Source organism: Elephantulus edwardii, unplaced genomic scaffold, assembly GCF_000299155.1.
Source record: "Elephantulus edwardii isolate Elephantulus edwardi_28Jun2011 unplaced genomic scaffold, EleEdw1.0 scaffold00165, whole genome shotgun sequence".
NCBI lineage: Eukaryota > Metazoa > Chordata > Mammalia > Macroscelidea > Macroscelididae > Elephantulus > Elephantulus edwardii.
Window position 1 is genome coordinate 6,211,940 of NW_006399915.1, and position 18,096 is coordinate 6,230,035.

The 18,096-nt window shown below is 39.6% G+C and overlaps 1 protein-coding gene across 1 annotated transcript in view; it reads left to right on the forward strand.

The window, feature by feature from the left end:
- TMPRSS7 (transmembrane protease, serine 7) overlaps positions 1-15,901 on the forward strand; it is a 77,257-nt gene extending 61,356 nt beyond the window's left edge. Inside the window, exons 10-15 of the mRNA XM_006895344.1 lie at positions 1,318-1,428; positions 2,155-2,271; positions 5,298-5,469; positions 8,050-8,318; positions 11,601-11,737; positions 15,731-15,901. Of these exons, the coding sequence (XP_006895406.1) occupies positions 1,318-1,428; positions 2,155-2,271; positions 5,298-5,469; positions 8,050-8,318; positions 11,601-11,737; positions 15,731-15,901 (977 nt within the window). The remainder of the gene's footprint in view (positions 1-1,317; positions 1,429-2,154; positions 2,272-5,297; positions 5,470-8,049; positions 8,319-11,600; positions 11,738-15,730) is intronic.
- Positions 15,902-18,096: the final 2,195 nt, after the last annotated feature.

The window sequence follows — 18,096 nt, forward strand, 5'->3', positions numbered from 1 at the left end:
AACAACAACCTTATAGTAGAGGGAGCTCTAGTGGCCTAATGGTAAGGAGCTACAATCCCAAAGGCTCATGGTTCGAATCCACCAATTGCTCTTCTAGTCCATCTCCTTCTGGTAAATTTTCTGCTTCTGAAAACCAGCTATGAGTCAGTTACAACTCAATGACACAAAATGACAACTTACAGTATATTGAAATCTATAAGGTCTTTGCAGCACATAAAATTACTGCCCATTTCAGGATAGCAGTGTTCTCTATCCTTTCTCTCTTTTTCCATTCACAGAGGATGCTATTGTTGGATGCCATTAAGTCAGTTCTAACTCATAGTGACCTTAGGTGATGCAGTAGAATGATATAATTTTTACAGAAGCAGTTTGCCAGACCTTTCCCCCATGGAGCTACTGGTGGGTTAAAACAGTCAATCTTTCAGTTAGCAGCAAAGAACTTTTCCTTTGTGCCACCACACCACCATGCCTATTCACAGAAGACATTCCTGCAAAAAAAACCGAACAAACAGCACCCCAAAAAACCAAACCAAACCAAAACAAAAAAAACCCCAAAAAACAGGAGATAGAAAAAAGTTACAGGACTTCACAGAATCAAAAGTGTTTAGGAAATGAATATCTCCTCAAAGGACTTGTTAATCAGGATCCTGTTATGTGGCCTCAAGGTTGTTCATGAAAATGTCCTAATTAGAAAAATGTCCCAATAGAAAAATTGTAATAAATTTATACTGATATTTCCCAATTAAAAAAATCCCCCCCCATAAAAACTCAACAAACAAAACCCTGTATATGTCTTAGTGGAAAATTATTTTAAAGAAAGTTTCATTTACACACAGATCACATATCTGACAATTATCCTCACAGATCTCTTGTATTCATTCATTTAAGTATTTAATGAGAAACTACTATGTGCTAAGAATTTGAGGTTCAGAGATTAAAAGACAAAATCTGAATGCTTCCACTTTCTTCAGAAAGGTAGATACATTAGACTTAGATTCAAGTTTATGGTTTCTGTTGTATTTTATTAAAAGAATTACTGATAATATATTTAATTGGATTCAAATAAACAAACCACTTAACTTTAACTCATTTATACAAAAGCAAAATCCAGAGCTGACCAAGTCAGAGAAATTATCCCCAAAGTTTAAACATTTGTTTTTTACCCCTACAGAGATGTCACTTTAAAGAAAAATTTATTTCTTAAAAATGTTATTTACAACATCTTACAGATTTGTACCTTGGGAGTGACACTCCTGATCTTCATAGAACCTTGCTGAAGTCTAGGGCTCATGAGATTTCTGTCTGTTCTCTTTCTAGTGGCTTTTAAGCCTGCCTGCAACACCAGCTCCTTCAGGCAGAATGGCCCTCTGGTCTGTGATGGCTTCAGGGACTGTGAGGATGGCCAAGATGAGCAGAACTGCACGCAAAGTGAGGAAGCGTCCTCCGCCCTCTCTTTTTCTTTCTAGAATTCTCTCCTGTATCAGACCTGAAATACCTCTGGTAAATCAGCATGTCCAGTTTTCCTGGGACTTTCTTAGCTTGAGCAACAGATTCTTAGAACTCCCTCAGCCCCAGGCAAATAAAAACAGATCACCCTAACCAAGGTGGAGTGTGTGTGGATGTGTGGATGTTAGCGTGTGGACACTCGCAGGTTTTCCTTGCTGTTAGTATTGCTCGAGGCTTGTGGGTACTGAGGACCTGAGAGACCAGATAGAGGGATTTATCAGGTACTGTGATGGGACATATTCCATCTAGCCTTGGAAGAATCATGTTCCTTCAAGATTATGAACCAATGCATTGTAATTCATATTTGTTTTCCATTATAGTATAAAAGGACAAAATGTGGTGGTAATTTTACTTATTATTTTTCTTGGAGAATGAAATAAGGTAATACAAAGTCTGTGTCTTAAATCTGCATACTGGTCAAGCCTTAGCACATTACCTATTGCATTTCAGCAGGTGTGCTCGCTTACCTGTCAGCTTCCACTGGCTCTGCTTTCGTAGAAAGACAGGTCCCTCTGGGATTTCTTCTTTTTTCCCCTCAGAGTGACAAATTCCAGTTTTGTGCTTTAACATCCTTTGACAAGTTCAGCATCATATACTCCCAAATCTATTTCTGCTTAGGAGAGACTCTCTCTTTTTGTTCACTTTCAGGTGTTCCATGCAGCAATAGAACTTTCAAGTGTGGCAATGACATTTGCTTTAGGAAACAAAATGCGAGATGTGATGGGACAGTGGATTGTCCAGATGGGAGTGATGAAGAAGGCTGCAGTGAGTAAGAATAATATTTAATATTGTTTCCAGTTCATGTGCTCCCTCTCTTCAGTTTACTTGGTTATCGTTTTTGTTTCCTTCTTGGTGTTTTCTCCTTAGCACAGAGTGATAAAGACTCTGGGAAGAATGGAAATGCTGGTTAATTCAGAAGTGGTTACGTTTAGGATACACCCCTACACTAAGACAGCTTCATCACACTAACAAAGAAACTATATTCCCAAATGAGATAACCTCCACAGACCTAGGCTTAGGATTTCAACTTGTATTTTTCAGCACACACAATTCAATCTACACTGCTGTATCTGAAGTTGTTTCTCAGAAATTAAAACCCTAGAATAGATCCAATCTTCTTTCCTGATAACAAACATAAATACATTACATGTTCATAACCACATCCTTCACTTATGAAGAACTCTAATAAAGGGAAATCTTAAATTAAAAACTAATAAGAAATAGAAACTGGAATATGGGAGTGACTTTGTTAAACATGCCTTAGATGATGAACAGTATCAAATGCTGCTGCTCCTTTAGCTATGCCCTATAATCTGCCATGTGCTCTTATTGCCCATGTGGCTTCTCATTGACTATGTGACATCCTAGTTAGACAGACTTGCCGTGGTACAAGGCATATCACTGTTGATGTGAGATGGATGCTGGCTGAAAGTAAGGAATACCAGAAGACTGTCTATTTGAGCTTTATTGACTATGCAAAGACATTTGACTATGTAGATCATGACAAGTTGTGCCTGATATTGAGAAGAATATGAATCCCAGAGCACTTGATTGTACTCAGGAGGAACCTATACCTGGGTCAGGAGGCTCTTGTGGGAACAGAGCAGGGGAGCACTGCATGGTTTGGAACTGGGAAGGGAATGAATCAGAGTTATATCCTGTCTCCATACCTGTTCATTCTGTATGCTGAGCAAATGAAATTATCTGAGAAGCTGGACTCTGTGAAGAGGAATGTGGCATCAGGATTAGAGGGAGATTCTTCAATAATCTGTGTTATGCAAATAATACAACCTTATTTGCTGAAAGTGAGGAGGACTTGCAGCACTTGTTGCAGAAGATCAAGAAATGCAGCCTTCCATATGGATTGTATCTCAATATCAAGAAAACAAAGACTCTTACCACTGGACCAATAGGCTATGTCATGATGGATGGAGAGGAGATTGAAACTGGTAGCAGCTTCATCTTGCTTGGATCCAAAAATAACACCATTGGTACCAGCAGTCATGAAATAAAGAGACACATTGTTCTGGGAAAATCTGTAGTTAGAGATCTTTCCAAGTTATTGAGGAGTAATGATGTCAGTTTCAGGACTAAGGTGCATCTGATTCAGGCCATAGTCTTTCCAATTACTAAGTATGCATCCAAGACCTGGATAATGAATAAGGATGAAAGAAAAAATTGATGCCTTTGAACTGTGGTGTTGGAGAAAAGCACTGAACATCCGATGGACAGCTAAGAGAACAAACAGATATGTCTTGAAAATGGTGCAGCCAGTGTGCTCTTTGGAGGCAAGAATTGATGAAGCTTCAGCTCAAGTACTTTGGACATGTTGCTAGGAGGTGCTATTCCTTGGAGAGGGACATGATTTGGGGCAGGGACCCTCAAGCAGGTGGATTGACAAGGTTACTGCTGGGCTCTTGTGTGTAAGTAAGTCTGAAGATGGTGCAGGATAGGACTGGGTTCAGATCTTTTGTTCCTAAGATCACTATGAGTTGTACTTAATTGATGGCACCTCAAAAACAACAACTCTGGGAACTAAGGGACTCCTCTCTCAAGCCATGCTATTTTCAGTCACCTCCTATGCATGTGACTCACTCACTTCCTTAAAGTCCATTCTATCTCAAAGTAATCTTCTATTAGATTTCTGAGGTTGTAATTGCAACAAGAGGAAACTGCCTGTCTTTCTCTTGAGGCTTCACCAAAGAATTTGAACCATCTGACGGACACAACCTATGGGTTAGCCATGAAACTTGCTAAGAACCATCCCTCTAAAGCTCCTGAGGTGGGTTTATTGACCCAGTGACTCCAACGAGGGGCTTGAGCATGGTGGAATTTGTGAAGATGGTACAGGATTGGGCAGGGTTTCCAATTGCTGTTGATTATGTTGCTATGAGTTGCAGTAGACTTGACAGCACTTAACAACAACACAGACAAGTGGAAGCTGGACTACAGATGAGGAAGACTGAAGAAGAGTTGGTGTTTTTGACTATAGTGCTGGCAAAGAATATGAAATATATCACAGACTGTGAAAAGGATGAACACAGCTGACTTGGAAGCAGTGCACTCAGAAGGTGACTTAACAGAAAGAGGGTAAGACTTTGCCTCAAGTATGCTGAATCTGTTACCAGAAGTGACCTGTCTTTGGAGAAAGACATCGTGCTTGAAAGCAGAGGGTCAGCGAAAAGGAACAAGAGCCTCAGTGAGATGGATCGATGCAGTGGCTACAACAGTGGGTCCAAACAGCAATGACTGTGAGGATGGACAGGGCCAGGCAGAGCTTTGCTCCATTTTCCATGGGGTCATTGTGAACCATGGTGAGTTTTGAGGGCACCTAACTACAAAGTCAATCAACAGTAACGTTCCACAATAATTGCTCTGGCAACCAGAGTTTTTTGTTGCTAGGTTTTCATTTGTCTTACAAATTCTCCTCTAACTGCTTTCTTTCAATTTACTCTTCAAAGGCATTCTCAATTCTATCACATTCAGAGCTTATCTTTTCCTCTCTTCTTAACCTTAAACTCCTCAGGCTGTTTGTAACCACCCAGCTGTTGCTAAGAGGTCTCCTCTCCTCCTTCACATGCATTATTAGACAAGAGCCTCTGTTATAGTATGTCTTCATGAGGGAGGGGCCCATTTGTTAGTGTTTACTATACATAGACCCACATATTCCTTCTTCTCTACATAAGCACTTATCTGACTTGTTAATTCTCAGTCTAGAACTAAGCCTGACTTCATTTCCAGTTTTCCTTCTGAGTCTGCCTTTCAATCATGTGATCCTTTCTCTCTCAAAGGTTGCAGCAGGAGCTCCTCCACCCTCCACCGCATTGTCGGGGGCACAGACACCCTGGAGGGGGGCTGGCCATGGCAAGTCAGCCTCCACTTTGTCGGATCTGCCTATTGTGGGGCCTCAGTCATCTCCAGGGAGTGGCTTGTCTCTGCAGCCCACTGTTTCCATGGAAACAGGTAAAATGAGTCATTCTCAACCCATACTTTGTCTGATAGCAGACATATATGTATTTATCTTCAAATTGTGAGGAGAACCTTCCTATTGAAGAAACTAATCTCTTCAATTGTTTCTTTGAAAAAAATTTACTTGAGTGACGGTTTGCAAACAATACTGATTTTTCACAGAATCATTCATAAGACATTTTGTTTTACAATGTTAATTACCATTGATTCTCTCGTTACCATTGAGTCAGAATCAGCTCATAACTGATCTTGTAACAGGTGTTTCAAGGCTGTAAATAGCACAGGAAGAGACTGCTCACCTTTATCCCTTGGGCCTGCTGGTGGATTTGGAATGGCCTTTGGGTTAGCAGTGCTACTCCTCATGGGCTTTGCCACCATCGCTCCCTGTCATTGATTGGTTTTGTTGTTATGTGGCTTCCTGTTAGACTCAATTCAGAGCTGATCCTCTAGCACGTTTACAGAGACTACAAATTGCATGGGTAAAGATTGTTCTTCTTTCTCCTATGGAATAGTTGGTAGATTTGAACTGCCTGCTGTTGGGTTGGCAGCACAGCTCTTTACGATAAGCTACCAGAATGTTCTTGTCATTCATTATTAAATAGGTCTATCTTAGAGAGGGTGAAACCAAGTCTCTCCTTGGAGGCTAGGATTTTGAAGCTCTGCCTCCCATACTTTGGGCACATGGCCAAGGGAGACTGGTCCTTGGAGAAGGACATCATGCTTGGAAGGGTAGATGGACAGCACAAGATAGGAAGACCACAGGTGAGATGGATTGATACAGTATCTGGGGCAATGGGGGTTGGTATGTCCATGGTTTGTAGTAAGAGAGCTCTAACCTATGAGAAAGCTTGGAGGGTGTGAGGAGAGGACAACACTGAGGACAGCTGGAGTTTAGGTTTCAGTGCATAGAATGGGAGGCAGGTCCTGGAAGGGCCTACTAGTGCTGATGTTGGAAGGTCTCTTCAATGATATATTAGGGGGCAAGTGCTGTTCAGGCTAAGAGTGAAAGAAAAGCTTAGAAAATAGCCTCACTTAAAATATGACCTTATTTGGAATGTGCTGAATCTTACATAGGAATCTCCTGTGGCATAGCTGGTAGGGAGCTGCTCTGTTAACCCAAAGCCCACGGCTTTCTGGTGGTTTGAATCCACCAGCAGCACTACAAACCAAAAATGATCAATTTCCTCCCATGTAAATACAGCCTTAGAAAACTAATGGAAGGTCTGGTTCTGACTTGATGGTGGAGAGAGAGAGGATTTTATGTACAATATGAAGTTTTAAAACTTTTATTTCTTAAAAGTATACTATTTTTTAAAAAAGTATAATATTTCAAACAATTTATACAATTTTACTGTTTGCTCCTTCTGGAAATTTCAGAATTCTCAGTAATTTCTAAAATAGCTTCTCCCCTGTCTTTTATGCTGTGAGTTGCTTCAGGCAGTGTGTTACCTTAATCTTGCATATCCTCAATGGAACCCAAGAGATGTCAGCTAATTAGATTAGTGGCCACACTCTTGGGATTATCTCTTTATTATTTTCTATTCTACAGCCTTGTTCTTGCTCTCTCTTCACCTGAGCAAGGCTGCTGTGCCGCTAGAGATGGGCATTGTGCTTGGAGACTGCATGGCCCTTTGGGGATTTGTGTGTGGCCACCAAGGTCAAGGTTAGGATTCAGGAAGGACTGACAGGAGGTGGTGCCCAGTACGTGAGCACTAGAGCAATAATCTTTAAGGCTTTTGGTAGTTTGGTAGTTTGATAGTTTGCAAGGAGTTTCATTCAGTTCATACTTTGATTTCTCATCTCTCTTGGTATCCATATAATCTGAATTCAGTAAATATTTTTTTTTCCTGTCTCCACTAACATTACCATGTTGTTACGTGCTGCCAAGTCTGACTCATAGCAATCCTATGAACAACAGATCTAAGCCTGTCCTGTACAGTGCCACCCTCACAGTCTCTGACATACTCAGGGCCATTGCAGCAGTCACTGTGCCAATCTGTCTGGTTGAGGATATTCCTATCTTTTGCTGACTCTCCACCTTTCCAAGCCTGATGTCCCACTCCAAAGAATAGTCTCTCCTAGCAACATACCCAAAAGATGTGAGATGGAGCTTTGCCATCTTTGCCCTCAAGGACCTCTCTGGCTGAACTCTATCCAAAACACATTTTTCTCCCAGCTACAACTCTGTCTGAAGCATCAATTCTTTAACTACCATAGTCAGCATCAATAGGTAGAATATAACAAGCTGATTCCAAATGCCAATTCTTGACCTATGTGTGGTTCCTGTAACACCAGGAGCAAGAAAATTACAGGCATTTCCTTAGAGCGTTGTTGAGAGAATATGTTGGAATATCACTTGGTTTCACTTCCCTACCACAACCTACTTCAACTCTGGTTTTACTAAGGGGCAAGTAAGATTCACTGAAGATGTGCTTCTGCTGGGTTCTTGGACAGAGCTGGTGAGATACAGTGGGATGCAGAACCAAGCCTTGCTTTCTTTACATTTCATCAGGATGCTTGTTTCAGAACGATGCTTTGAGCAACTGACTTTGTGCTTCACTCTTTTTCTACCAGATTGTCTGACCCCACCCCATGGACTGCTCACCTTGGGATGTACATGCAGGGGAATGCCAAGTTTGTCTCCCCAGTGAGGAGAATTGTGGTGCATGAGTACTATAACAGCCAGACTTTTGACTATGATATCGCTCTGCTACAGCTCAGTACTGCCTGGCCTGAGACCCTAAAGCAGCTCATTCAGCCCATATGCATCCCTCCTGCTGGCCAGAAAGTGCACAGTGGGGAGAAGTGCTGGGTCACCGGCTGGGGGCGAAGACATGAAGCAGGTGAGAGATAGAGATAGATAGATAGATAGATAGATAGATAGATAGATAGATAGATAGAGAGTTTGTGTGTGTGTGTGTGTGTGAGAGAGAGAGAGAGAGACAGAGAGAGAGAGAGAGAGAGAGACAGAGAGAGAGAGAGAGAGACAGAGAGAGAGAGAGAGAGATAATGTGAGCATGGCCATGCCCCTTGGCTCCAGAAAATAATCAGAGTGCTTGATGCAGTGTTTTGAGCTTCATAGAGAGGATTTGTATATATGGTCTTATTTGAGCTTTCCAATAACTTGTGAGATAGGGTGGAGGGGACATTATTTGATCTGTTTTGTGATGCTTTCTATCTACCCCAAAATAAATGGACACCTAATAAAGACAATTATAGATAACTTGGACTCTTTTCAAGCTATGAGGCTCTTTCTACATTTTCTGTTGTAGAAGAACAACTAATCCTTAGATATTTTTAGTGTCCCTTTTTACTTTAGAAGTTGAAATGATCTGCTTTTATAAAGGAGAAAAGGGCTCACGCACCCATCCCCCTTTTCCAACTCATACCCACGGCACAGAGGTTTACACAGATAGGTTCTGCGCAGAGGCAAAGGGCCAAGGCGACGAGAGTGAGGGCTGGGATCCAACCTAATCTAGTCTTTCTATGCTGCATGTTTAGGCTTGGGTGTTATATAAGTCTAGAAGAAGAATCTTTTTCTAAATTGCCAAAAGAACAACCAGATCTGGCTCAAAGAAAATGCAACCAAAGTGGTCTTTGAAGGCACGGATGAAGAAGGTTCATCTTACTTTGGACAGCCTATTTTTTAGAAAAGGACATCTAAAACAATGCTTGGAAAGGTGGAGGTCCAGTGAAAGAGAAAACTTTGAATGAGATTGATACAGTATTTATGGTTCAAATGTGTAGGGGTTGACAAGGATGACAAAAGACAAGACAGGGTTCTGAGATGCTAATCATAGGATCACTGTGAGTTATAACTGACTGGATGACACTTAACAACTAATTGGTTCACCCAGAAGATATTTTTTGCAATCCTCAACCCAAAGGGGGGCGTCTTTTAAAATATACAGAAAACAGGGTATCTTACTACCTAGTGTTGCTATAACTGGATTACTACAACTAGGTGGCTTTTAAAAACCAGAAACGTCTTTTCTCACAGTTGAGGGTCTAGAAGTTTGTATTCAGGGAACTTTAGGGGGAAAGAGCTCTAGTGATACAGTGGATTAAGAATTTTTTCTTCTAACTGAAAAGTTGAGAGTTCCAACCCATCAGCTGCTTCTTGAGAGAAAGATGGGCAGTGTGTGCTTATAAAGACTGACAGCCTTGGAAAACTTAAGAGGCTTCTCCACATTGACCCTGTAGGATTACTGTGAGTCAGAATTGACCCAGTAGTGGTTTTATTTCAGCTTTAGGAAAAAGTTCTCTCTTTGTCCACTCTGAGTCTTGCCTCTCTTTCAGCCTTGTTAGCCCTGACATTCCAGGGTTGCCTGGTCATCTCCACCTAATACACACACACACACACACACACACACACACACACACACACACACACACACACACATTACCACCATCATTTGTATTTGCTTCTGTGTCTAATCTGCACTTTATGTAACTCTAAAGTGATTGAGGGCACATACGTCAATATGGCATAATGAAGAAAATATTAATTCTCAAATGAGATTACATCCACAGGTATAGGGGTTAGTATTTCAATTACTATTTTGGGAAAACACAATTAAGCTCAGCATATGTGTTAATTAGCCAAGTCTTTACAGCTGCCTTAATCTTGGCTAATTCTGATTATATGCTGAGGACAGAAACCAAAATCTTGCTCAAGTCTTCCAAAGACTGGTGCTGGTACTTACCCTTGACCCACCTGTAATCTGGGTCTTATCAAAGGGCAAACACACTGCCTGCAATTCTTGACCTTGTTCTACAGCTTTGCTTTGACACTGTAAAGATCCATTATAGGCAGTTTCTCCAGTGTACATTGTGTTAATTTACTTTACGCAAGTAATGATACTCACCACCATTCAGACCTGCTGAGATCTCTAAGTTCTAACAAGGGAATTACCTTAGTTGTCAACTGCTGTTGTAAAAGAAATATAAATGGAAGTCTTTAAAGACACAGATTTATTCTCTCATAGTTAAGCGGCAAGAAGTCTGAATTCAAGGTACTGATTCTAAGGGAGAGTCTTTGTGTGTCTGTCCATTCTGGAGGAAGATCTTTGTATCTTTTCAGCACCTGTGTGTCCTGCATTCCTTGGAGATCTCTTTGTGTTTCAGTATCCAACTATTTCTGCATCTAGGAGGTTAATCATGCAGTGACTGTGTGGGTCCAAAGAATGAACTCTAGTCATGGTTTTTCTTTCTTGGTGGTTTAAGGTCCCTCCAATTTCTGCTCATTTATTTAATCTCTTTTATGACTCAAAAGAGGTTAACTCAATATACATTCTAATCCTGTATCCTGTAGATTTTATCCTCCTTCAGTAATATAACCATTACTAATCCTGCCACAATAACATCATAGAGGTCATGATTTACAACACAAAGGATCATAACATAACATCATAAATTAGAGAATAATTACATAATATTGAGAATCATGACTTAGACAAGTCATCACACATTGGAAAGGGGGGATACATAATTCATTTGATAATAGGAAGGCAGTTAATAAATACCTGCAACCTATCAGATAGTGCCTAGTGCTATAATGCTATAATAATAATAATAATAAATAATAAGAGGCAATAAAAAGAAATAAAAATATATAACAAGAGGAAATAGTGTACTAAATAAATATATGTTTTCTTTATAAGCATGAGTGGATATGTGTATGTGTATGTGTTTCTTAAAAAATAAATAAAAATCATTTAGCTGGACAGCATAAAAAGGAAGTGAAATAGTCATAAACAAACTGTAAAGTTTTATGGCTCATGGGTAACTGTCATATACCAGTGTTTTCACCCCACTGACAGAAGCCTCTTTATAGTATATATTAGTATATAAATTAATTAGTATATACATTGCTACATGGTGGCTGAGTACTATACAGGGGTTTAGGTGCTTAAGTCAGAGTCTCAGGTCTGGTTCCTATCCTGTTACTTGCTAGCATTGTGTCACTAGGAAAATCTCTAACTTCCTAGGACTCAATTTCTTCTTCAGCAAAGTGAGGAAAATAAGAAACCTTACTTCAAAGGATTGTTAGGAGGATAAAAGAAGATACTGCAAGCTGCTTAATAACATCCTTACTAAGTTTCTCCTTCTCATCTGTTTCCCAGACAACAAAGGCTCAGCTATTCTGCAGCAAGCAGAGGTGGAACTTATTGACCAAACCCTCTGTGTCTCCACCTATGGGATCATCACATCACGAATGCTTTGTGCTGGTGTAATATCAGGCAAGAGAGATGCTTGCAAAGTACGTTGAGTTATCTTCCTCTTACCTAGCATGAGTGCTTTCACAAATGCATAAACTTTCCTCTGCACAATCAGGAAACAGAAAATGCAGATGTTTCTCTTCATTCATCTCAGTCATTCAGAGACCAATTATAATCTAATTGCTTGAGATAAAGGAAACATAGTGGAAGAACTCAGTATTCTAGTCCCCATGGATCTCCACGAGATCAGAATTCATAATTCTGGCATAATTTTCTCATAACTAAAACCAACACGCAAGCACGCACCCACGCACGCACGCACGCGCACAGAGTTTCCATGATTACCTATACTTATTCCGTTACCAAGTGTCATTCTCCTTCTGAAATCACAAGGATTTCATTAACTCATTCCCTTGCAGCATAAGCTGTAGAAACTTCAGGAATAGGAATGGTGAGAGAGGATGTTGTAAAACGTGTATGAGTGTGGGGATGAAGGTTTCTGACCTTCACTAACTTCACAAGGGGGAGAGTCTCCATTAATGTTCAAAGCACCAATAGTCCAATAAGGTCAGATATGCCCTCATGCTCTGGATCATTTACTAGTTGTAAAAATTCCCACCCTAACCATTCTTTTTACAGCACTCCCTACTCTACCAGATTTAAGAGTGTGTTGCAATGACCACACAGAACCCCCAGACAATACTCACAATTTCAAAATTTATGTTGGTTACAAATCAAGATGAGGTCTTTGATCAGAACAGCTTTGCCTCAGTCATGCCAAAATGCAGGCCTCTTTTTCACCCTCAACCTCAAGGCCTGACCTCTCTCTGCTGCTGTTTAAACAAGTATTACCCGACTCTTGCAGCTCTGTGGTTTTTTTAAGCACTCCCCTCTACTACAAATTTGTACCCAAAGATTCTGAGCTCTGAGGTTTGGAAAACCTAGCTCCCTGAAGTTTTCCCACAGGCAGCCATCCACTCTTCCAGTAAGTTTTCTATCCAAAAGCACTCAGCTTTCTCACTCCCTGGGCTCAGTTCTCACAGCTCTGTTTTGAGCTGGTCTTCTGAGGTTCTGCTGTCTCTGCTGCCATGTCTCATTTTCTCACCATCTTCTTTAAGTAGGCTTCAGTTCAGGGATATCATACCCAAACGATATACTGCACTTCTGAGTTTTCTTTCTTTCTTTATTTTTTTTAAAAGTTATTATTTTTGTTTTTATGTGTGTACCATCAAATCAGATCGGCCTGGTATAGAAGGAGATTGCTCCTCCTGCAGCAAAGGATCTGGTGGATTCAAACTGTGTACCTCTGTGTACCAAGCAGCTTCTTGTCACTAGACCACCAGAGCTCCTCTCTGACTTTTCTTTCTTGATGGTAGTGAGCTCTTTATTTTTTCCTTCTGAGCTCACTTTAAGCTCAGCAGAAGGGCAAAACTGGTCAATTCCCACATTAGCATTCTGTACATTTTCTTTGCATAGTTCCACTGGAAAAGTGTCATTTAATTTATTTATATTATTTTCAAGCCAAATTTTTCCAATTTCCTTGTTGAGCCACAGTCACCTCACATAGGCGTAGTCCCACTGAGATGTTTAATGAGAGTTACAAAGACCATGAATAGCAAAGTCACAGAAACGAATCAGTTGTACCATGTATGTAGTACACATCTGGTAGACCTCCTAACAGTAGTAATATTGGAAGGCTACCTTTGGAGGTTTCGCATTAGTATGATTAAATGTTCTGGGATTCCCATTCTTCTCAGAGTCAGCCACAGTTTGTTATGATCCACACAGTCAAATGCCTTTGCATAATCAATGAAACACAGATAGACATTCCTCTGGTATTCCCTGTTTTCAGCTAAGATCCATCTAACCATCAGCTACAATATCCCTAGTACCACGACCCCTTCTAAACCCAGCCTGGACTTCTGGCAATTCTCTGCTCATGTGCTGCTCCAGCTGTTTTTGGATAATCTTCAGTAGAATTTTGCTTGCATGTGAAATCAGTGAGATTGTTATGTAGTTTCCACACTCAGTTGCGTCACCCTTCTTTGGGATGGGAACAAATATAGATCTCTTCCAGTCAGTTGGTCAAATGGTTGTTCTCCAGATTTCTTGGCACAGCTTGGTGAGCACATCCAGGGCAGCATCTGTTATCTGAAATACTTCAATTGGTATACCATCTATTCCTGGGGCCTTATTTTTTGCTATTTCCTTCAAAGCAGCTTGAACTTCTTCCTTCATCACCATAGGCTCTTGCTCATATGTCATTTCATTAAATTCATCTGTGTCTGCCAATTCCTTTTCATACAATGACTCAGTATATTTCTTCCATCTTCTTTTAATACTTCCTGGATCATTTACTATTCTGCCTAAAGCATCCTTGATTATAGCAACTCTAGGTTTGAATTTGTTCTTCAGTTCCTTGAGCTTAAGAAATGCGGAACGAGTTCAGCCCTTTTGATTTTCTGACTCTAGCTCCTCGCACATTTCATTGTAATATTTTGCTTTATCAGTCCGAGCTGCCTTTTGGAATCTTCTGTTCAGCTCTTTAATACCTTGAATTCTTCCTTGTGCTTTGGCTTCTCTATGCTCCAGTGCAATCTTCAGAGTTTCTAGGGTCGCTATGAGTCGCAAACGACTCGACGGCACATAACAACACAACAACAACAACCTTTGGAGAGACATTTCTCAAAACCTCACTTTTTCACCTTTGTGGATATTTACAGCATAGCCAGAGTGAACAGATCATTCAGACCATAAGGAAGACTATGGGAACTGTTCTGATTGCTTTGCACGATCTTAGTCACCAAGCTGTACAAACTCATGATAATGCTATCTTTCTCTTTGGGCTCCTATTTTGGGCTTAGAATTGTGCATAGGACTTTTACATTAATTCATTCAAATCATCCTTTCATCTCCGTTTTAGAGAATAGAAAACTGAGACACAGGTTAAATAAATTACTCAAGGTCACACAGCTACTTAGTAAGTGCATGAGCTTGTGCTTGAAGTTTTGTTTCTCTGGTATTAAAACTGGAATGTTGTGGGTGCTTCCTGCAGCTAGATAGTTACGGAGTTGTCATCTACGTACATAACATTAAAGTTTATGAGCTAAGTGACTTAGTATTATTAGGGTTTATATGGTTACAAAATAGAGTCCCATTTTCCTGCAAGTGAGAATATATCATTTTAAGTATAGCATTACAGGGGGGAAATTTGGAGTATATTCTTCTTGTTTCTTCCTAGAGCACCATAAACTTGTAGCTGTACTCTCCCCAAGTTAGCAGAGTAAAAATCAGACATTATAGTTTAAAGGAATGATATTTCAAAGATTATATTTAAACTTTAGGTTATTTTAATTTTTTCTTTATGAAGCTATTTTCAGAAGGGTCGTTGAGGTGAAGGTGTTTGCCTGTGACAATTGCCAGTGATCATGTATTTCTTCAATAGACCTGATTAGGGTCTTTTTTCCTCTTCTGGTACCATGAGCCAACAACCCTATCTCACAATGTTGTTGTGAACAATAAATGAACCAGAATAGAACCTATAAGAGTTTAGATAGGTGCCATCAAGTTGACTATGACTCACAGGGACCCTATAAAAAGAAATATGACTGAGTCAGTACCCACTTTATGGCATATAATAAGAACTTAGCGCCTAATAAATGTTAGCTGTTATGATGATAGTGTTAATAATACTAGTAGTAGAAGTAGTAGTAGTAGTAGAATTTTGTTCTTTATTTGAAGACGTGGTAAATGTCTGCTCTTTTGAAAATCTTTCAGTGTTACTTTGAGCCTAAAGAATAAATTTTTTTTCAAGATAAATATAGCTAAGATGAATCAAAGACTTTAGGGAGAATACTAATATTATACTGACTTTAGACATTTTACATGATTTCTTGTCTTTTCTATAAATTGTGTAGTGATTAGCCAAGCAAAATTGGGAAGGGGATTTTTTTACAATGCATTCAATACATTAATGAACAAATTCATAATCATGGTACAAATGCACCTTGTGTTGACATTATTTTCTTGTTCAGGGAGATTCAGGAGGACCTTTATCCTGCCGAAGACAAAGTGATGGAAGATGGATTTTGACTGGCATTGTTAGCTGGGGATATGGATGTGGAAGACCAAATTTTCCTGGTGTTTACACAAGGGTGTCAAATTTTGTTCCCTGGATTCATAAATATGTTCCTTCTCTTTTGTAGTTGTATTTTTACTGTGATTCATGTGATAGATTCTTTTCAAAAGAATGAAATATGTATCCAATAAAATAAGTCACCTATTTTGTTCTTTTTGTAGAATGAGTATGAGGTTACAAGGGGAGGGTAGAAACTGAGGGGTGAGGATGGGCATGGAAGGGGGTAATCACAGGGTCAAAAAATTTGATGGGTGGGGGAGATAGAGGAAATGGGAACAATCCGGTGTGAAAAAACAATGTATTTGAACTTTATAAATGAATCAGAATAAAATAATTTTTTAAAAAAGAAAATTTTAAATTGCACACATTTTGTATTTAGTAATATACTCTCAGATATATATGTATTTTATTCTATTAAACTTTGTCTAGTGGATATAAGTATTTTCATTCTTAAGTATCAAAATAACATACTTTGAGGGATAGAAGATACCTAAAATGCTGTCATGAATTAAACTTCTAAAATAAGATAGGTATTGGATGAGATATTCTCATATCCTTATTTTATATAAATAAAGAGATTAAAGGAACAGATGGTGGTAAAGATTTAAGCAAATTAATTTATTGAAATAAGAAATTATAAGCACATGCCCAATCTTTGGCTTTTCATTGAGATTAAATGCCCCAAAATGTCTCCTTTACAAATGCAAATAAAATAAAACTCAGGTATTGGTAAGAAAGTACTGATATTCCAGTATTACTGCTTTCAGGATTTAGGACCAAATTACCAATGGCAAGCTTCAGGGTCCTGATAAGCTCATCCAGCACAGAGCAAAATGCTGCCTTCTCCTGTGTCATCATCATATTACTTACTGTTTGCTGGTTTGATTCTGACTCATGGTGACCTTTCATCAAGTGACCAAGACTGTAAATCTTTATATAATATCTTCAACCTGGCATTGGGTAATGTGTACAGTGTAACTAACTGATCAACAGGAAAAATTGATGGCTAACAATCTTCACTGAAATTATAGCATAAATCACCATCATATTTTGCAGCATGTGGCATTTAAGGAAATTATAGTAATGAGTATCAGCAGTTGAAAAGCAAGGGAAATTTTCTTTTTTGCTATATTTATTTTCTTAGTCTAGGTTGTCTGGAGGAGCAAAATCAGTGAAACAAATATAGATATTGTCTTAGGCTAGGTTCCCTAGAGAAAGAAAACCAATGAAATTTTATGAAGCATCAAAAGGAAATGGAAAGAACACAGAATCTCATTGTACTAAAAAACCCTGCTGACATGCAACCATTTCAGGAAGTAGCATATGATCAAGGATCCATAGTAATGAAGGAAGAAGTTCAAGCTATATTGAAAATATTGGCAAAAAATATGACTCTAGCAATTAGTGAAATATCAGTTGACATGTCTCAACAAACAGTGCAGCCCTAGATATGCTCACGTGTCTGTGTCAGTGGAAGACAGCTACCTGGCCAACTGACTGAACTGACTGGAGGAGATCTACATTTGTTTCCACTCTCAAAAAAGTGATCCAACAGAAAGTGAAAATTATCTAACAATATCAGTGTCGTATTATCAAACAAAATCACTAATAGCACATTCAAGTAAAACTTCGATAACAATTAGTAAGAAATACAGCTAGAGCAGTATACTGACAATAAAAACACCCCAAAACAAACACCCCCACAAAAAAACTGCCATAAATTCAAGCTGGATACTTTCTAAATCCAATTTGCTGATGTCAATGAATCTTGGTTGAAAGTAGAGAATAGCAGAAGGATGTCTATTGGTGTTTTATTGATTATGCAAAGGGATTAAGAAGAATGGAAATTCCTGAACCTTTAATTGTGCTCATGCAAACTTATATATAGACCAAGAAGCTATTGTGCAGACAGAGCAAGGGAACACTGCTTGGTTTAAAATCAAGAAAGGTGATTTTTGTGAGATGTGTTATTCTTGCAAGACATGCTTGTCGGGGGACCTTGCCATCACTCTGCTGTAAGATGTCAAGGCCTGTGTGGCATGGCAGCCTGTCGTTTCTTTTAGACACCACTTCTCCAGCATCTGCTAAAGGCTGCGGCACAGCCCAGGTGCACTCACACACTGAACAGCGACGGAATCTCTACCTGTCAGGTTGAAGGGCTGCAGCTTCAGTGTAGCCCGGACCAGAGTCCCACCCAGAGCATTAGACCTCTGCCCAGGCTGCCTGGAGACCCTGCTGCTCCACCACTTGGTGACTGTCCAG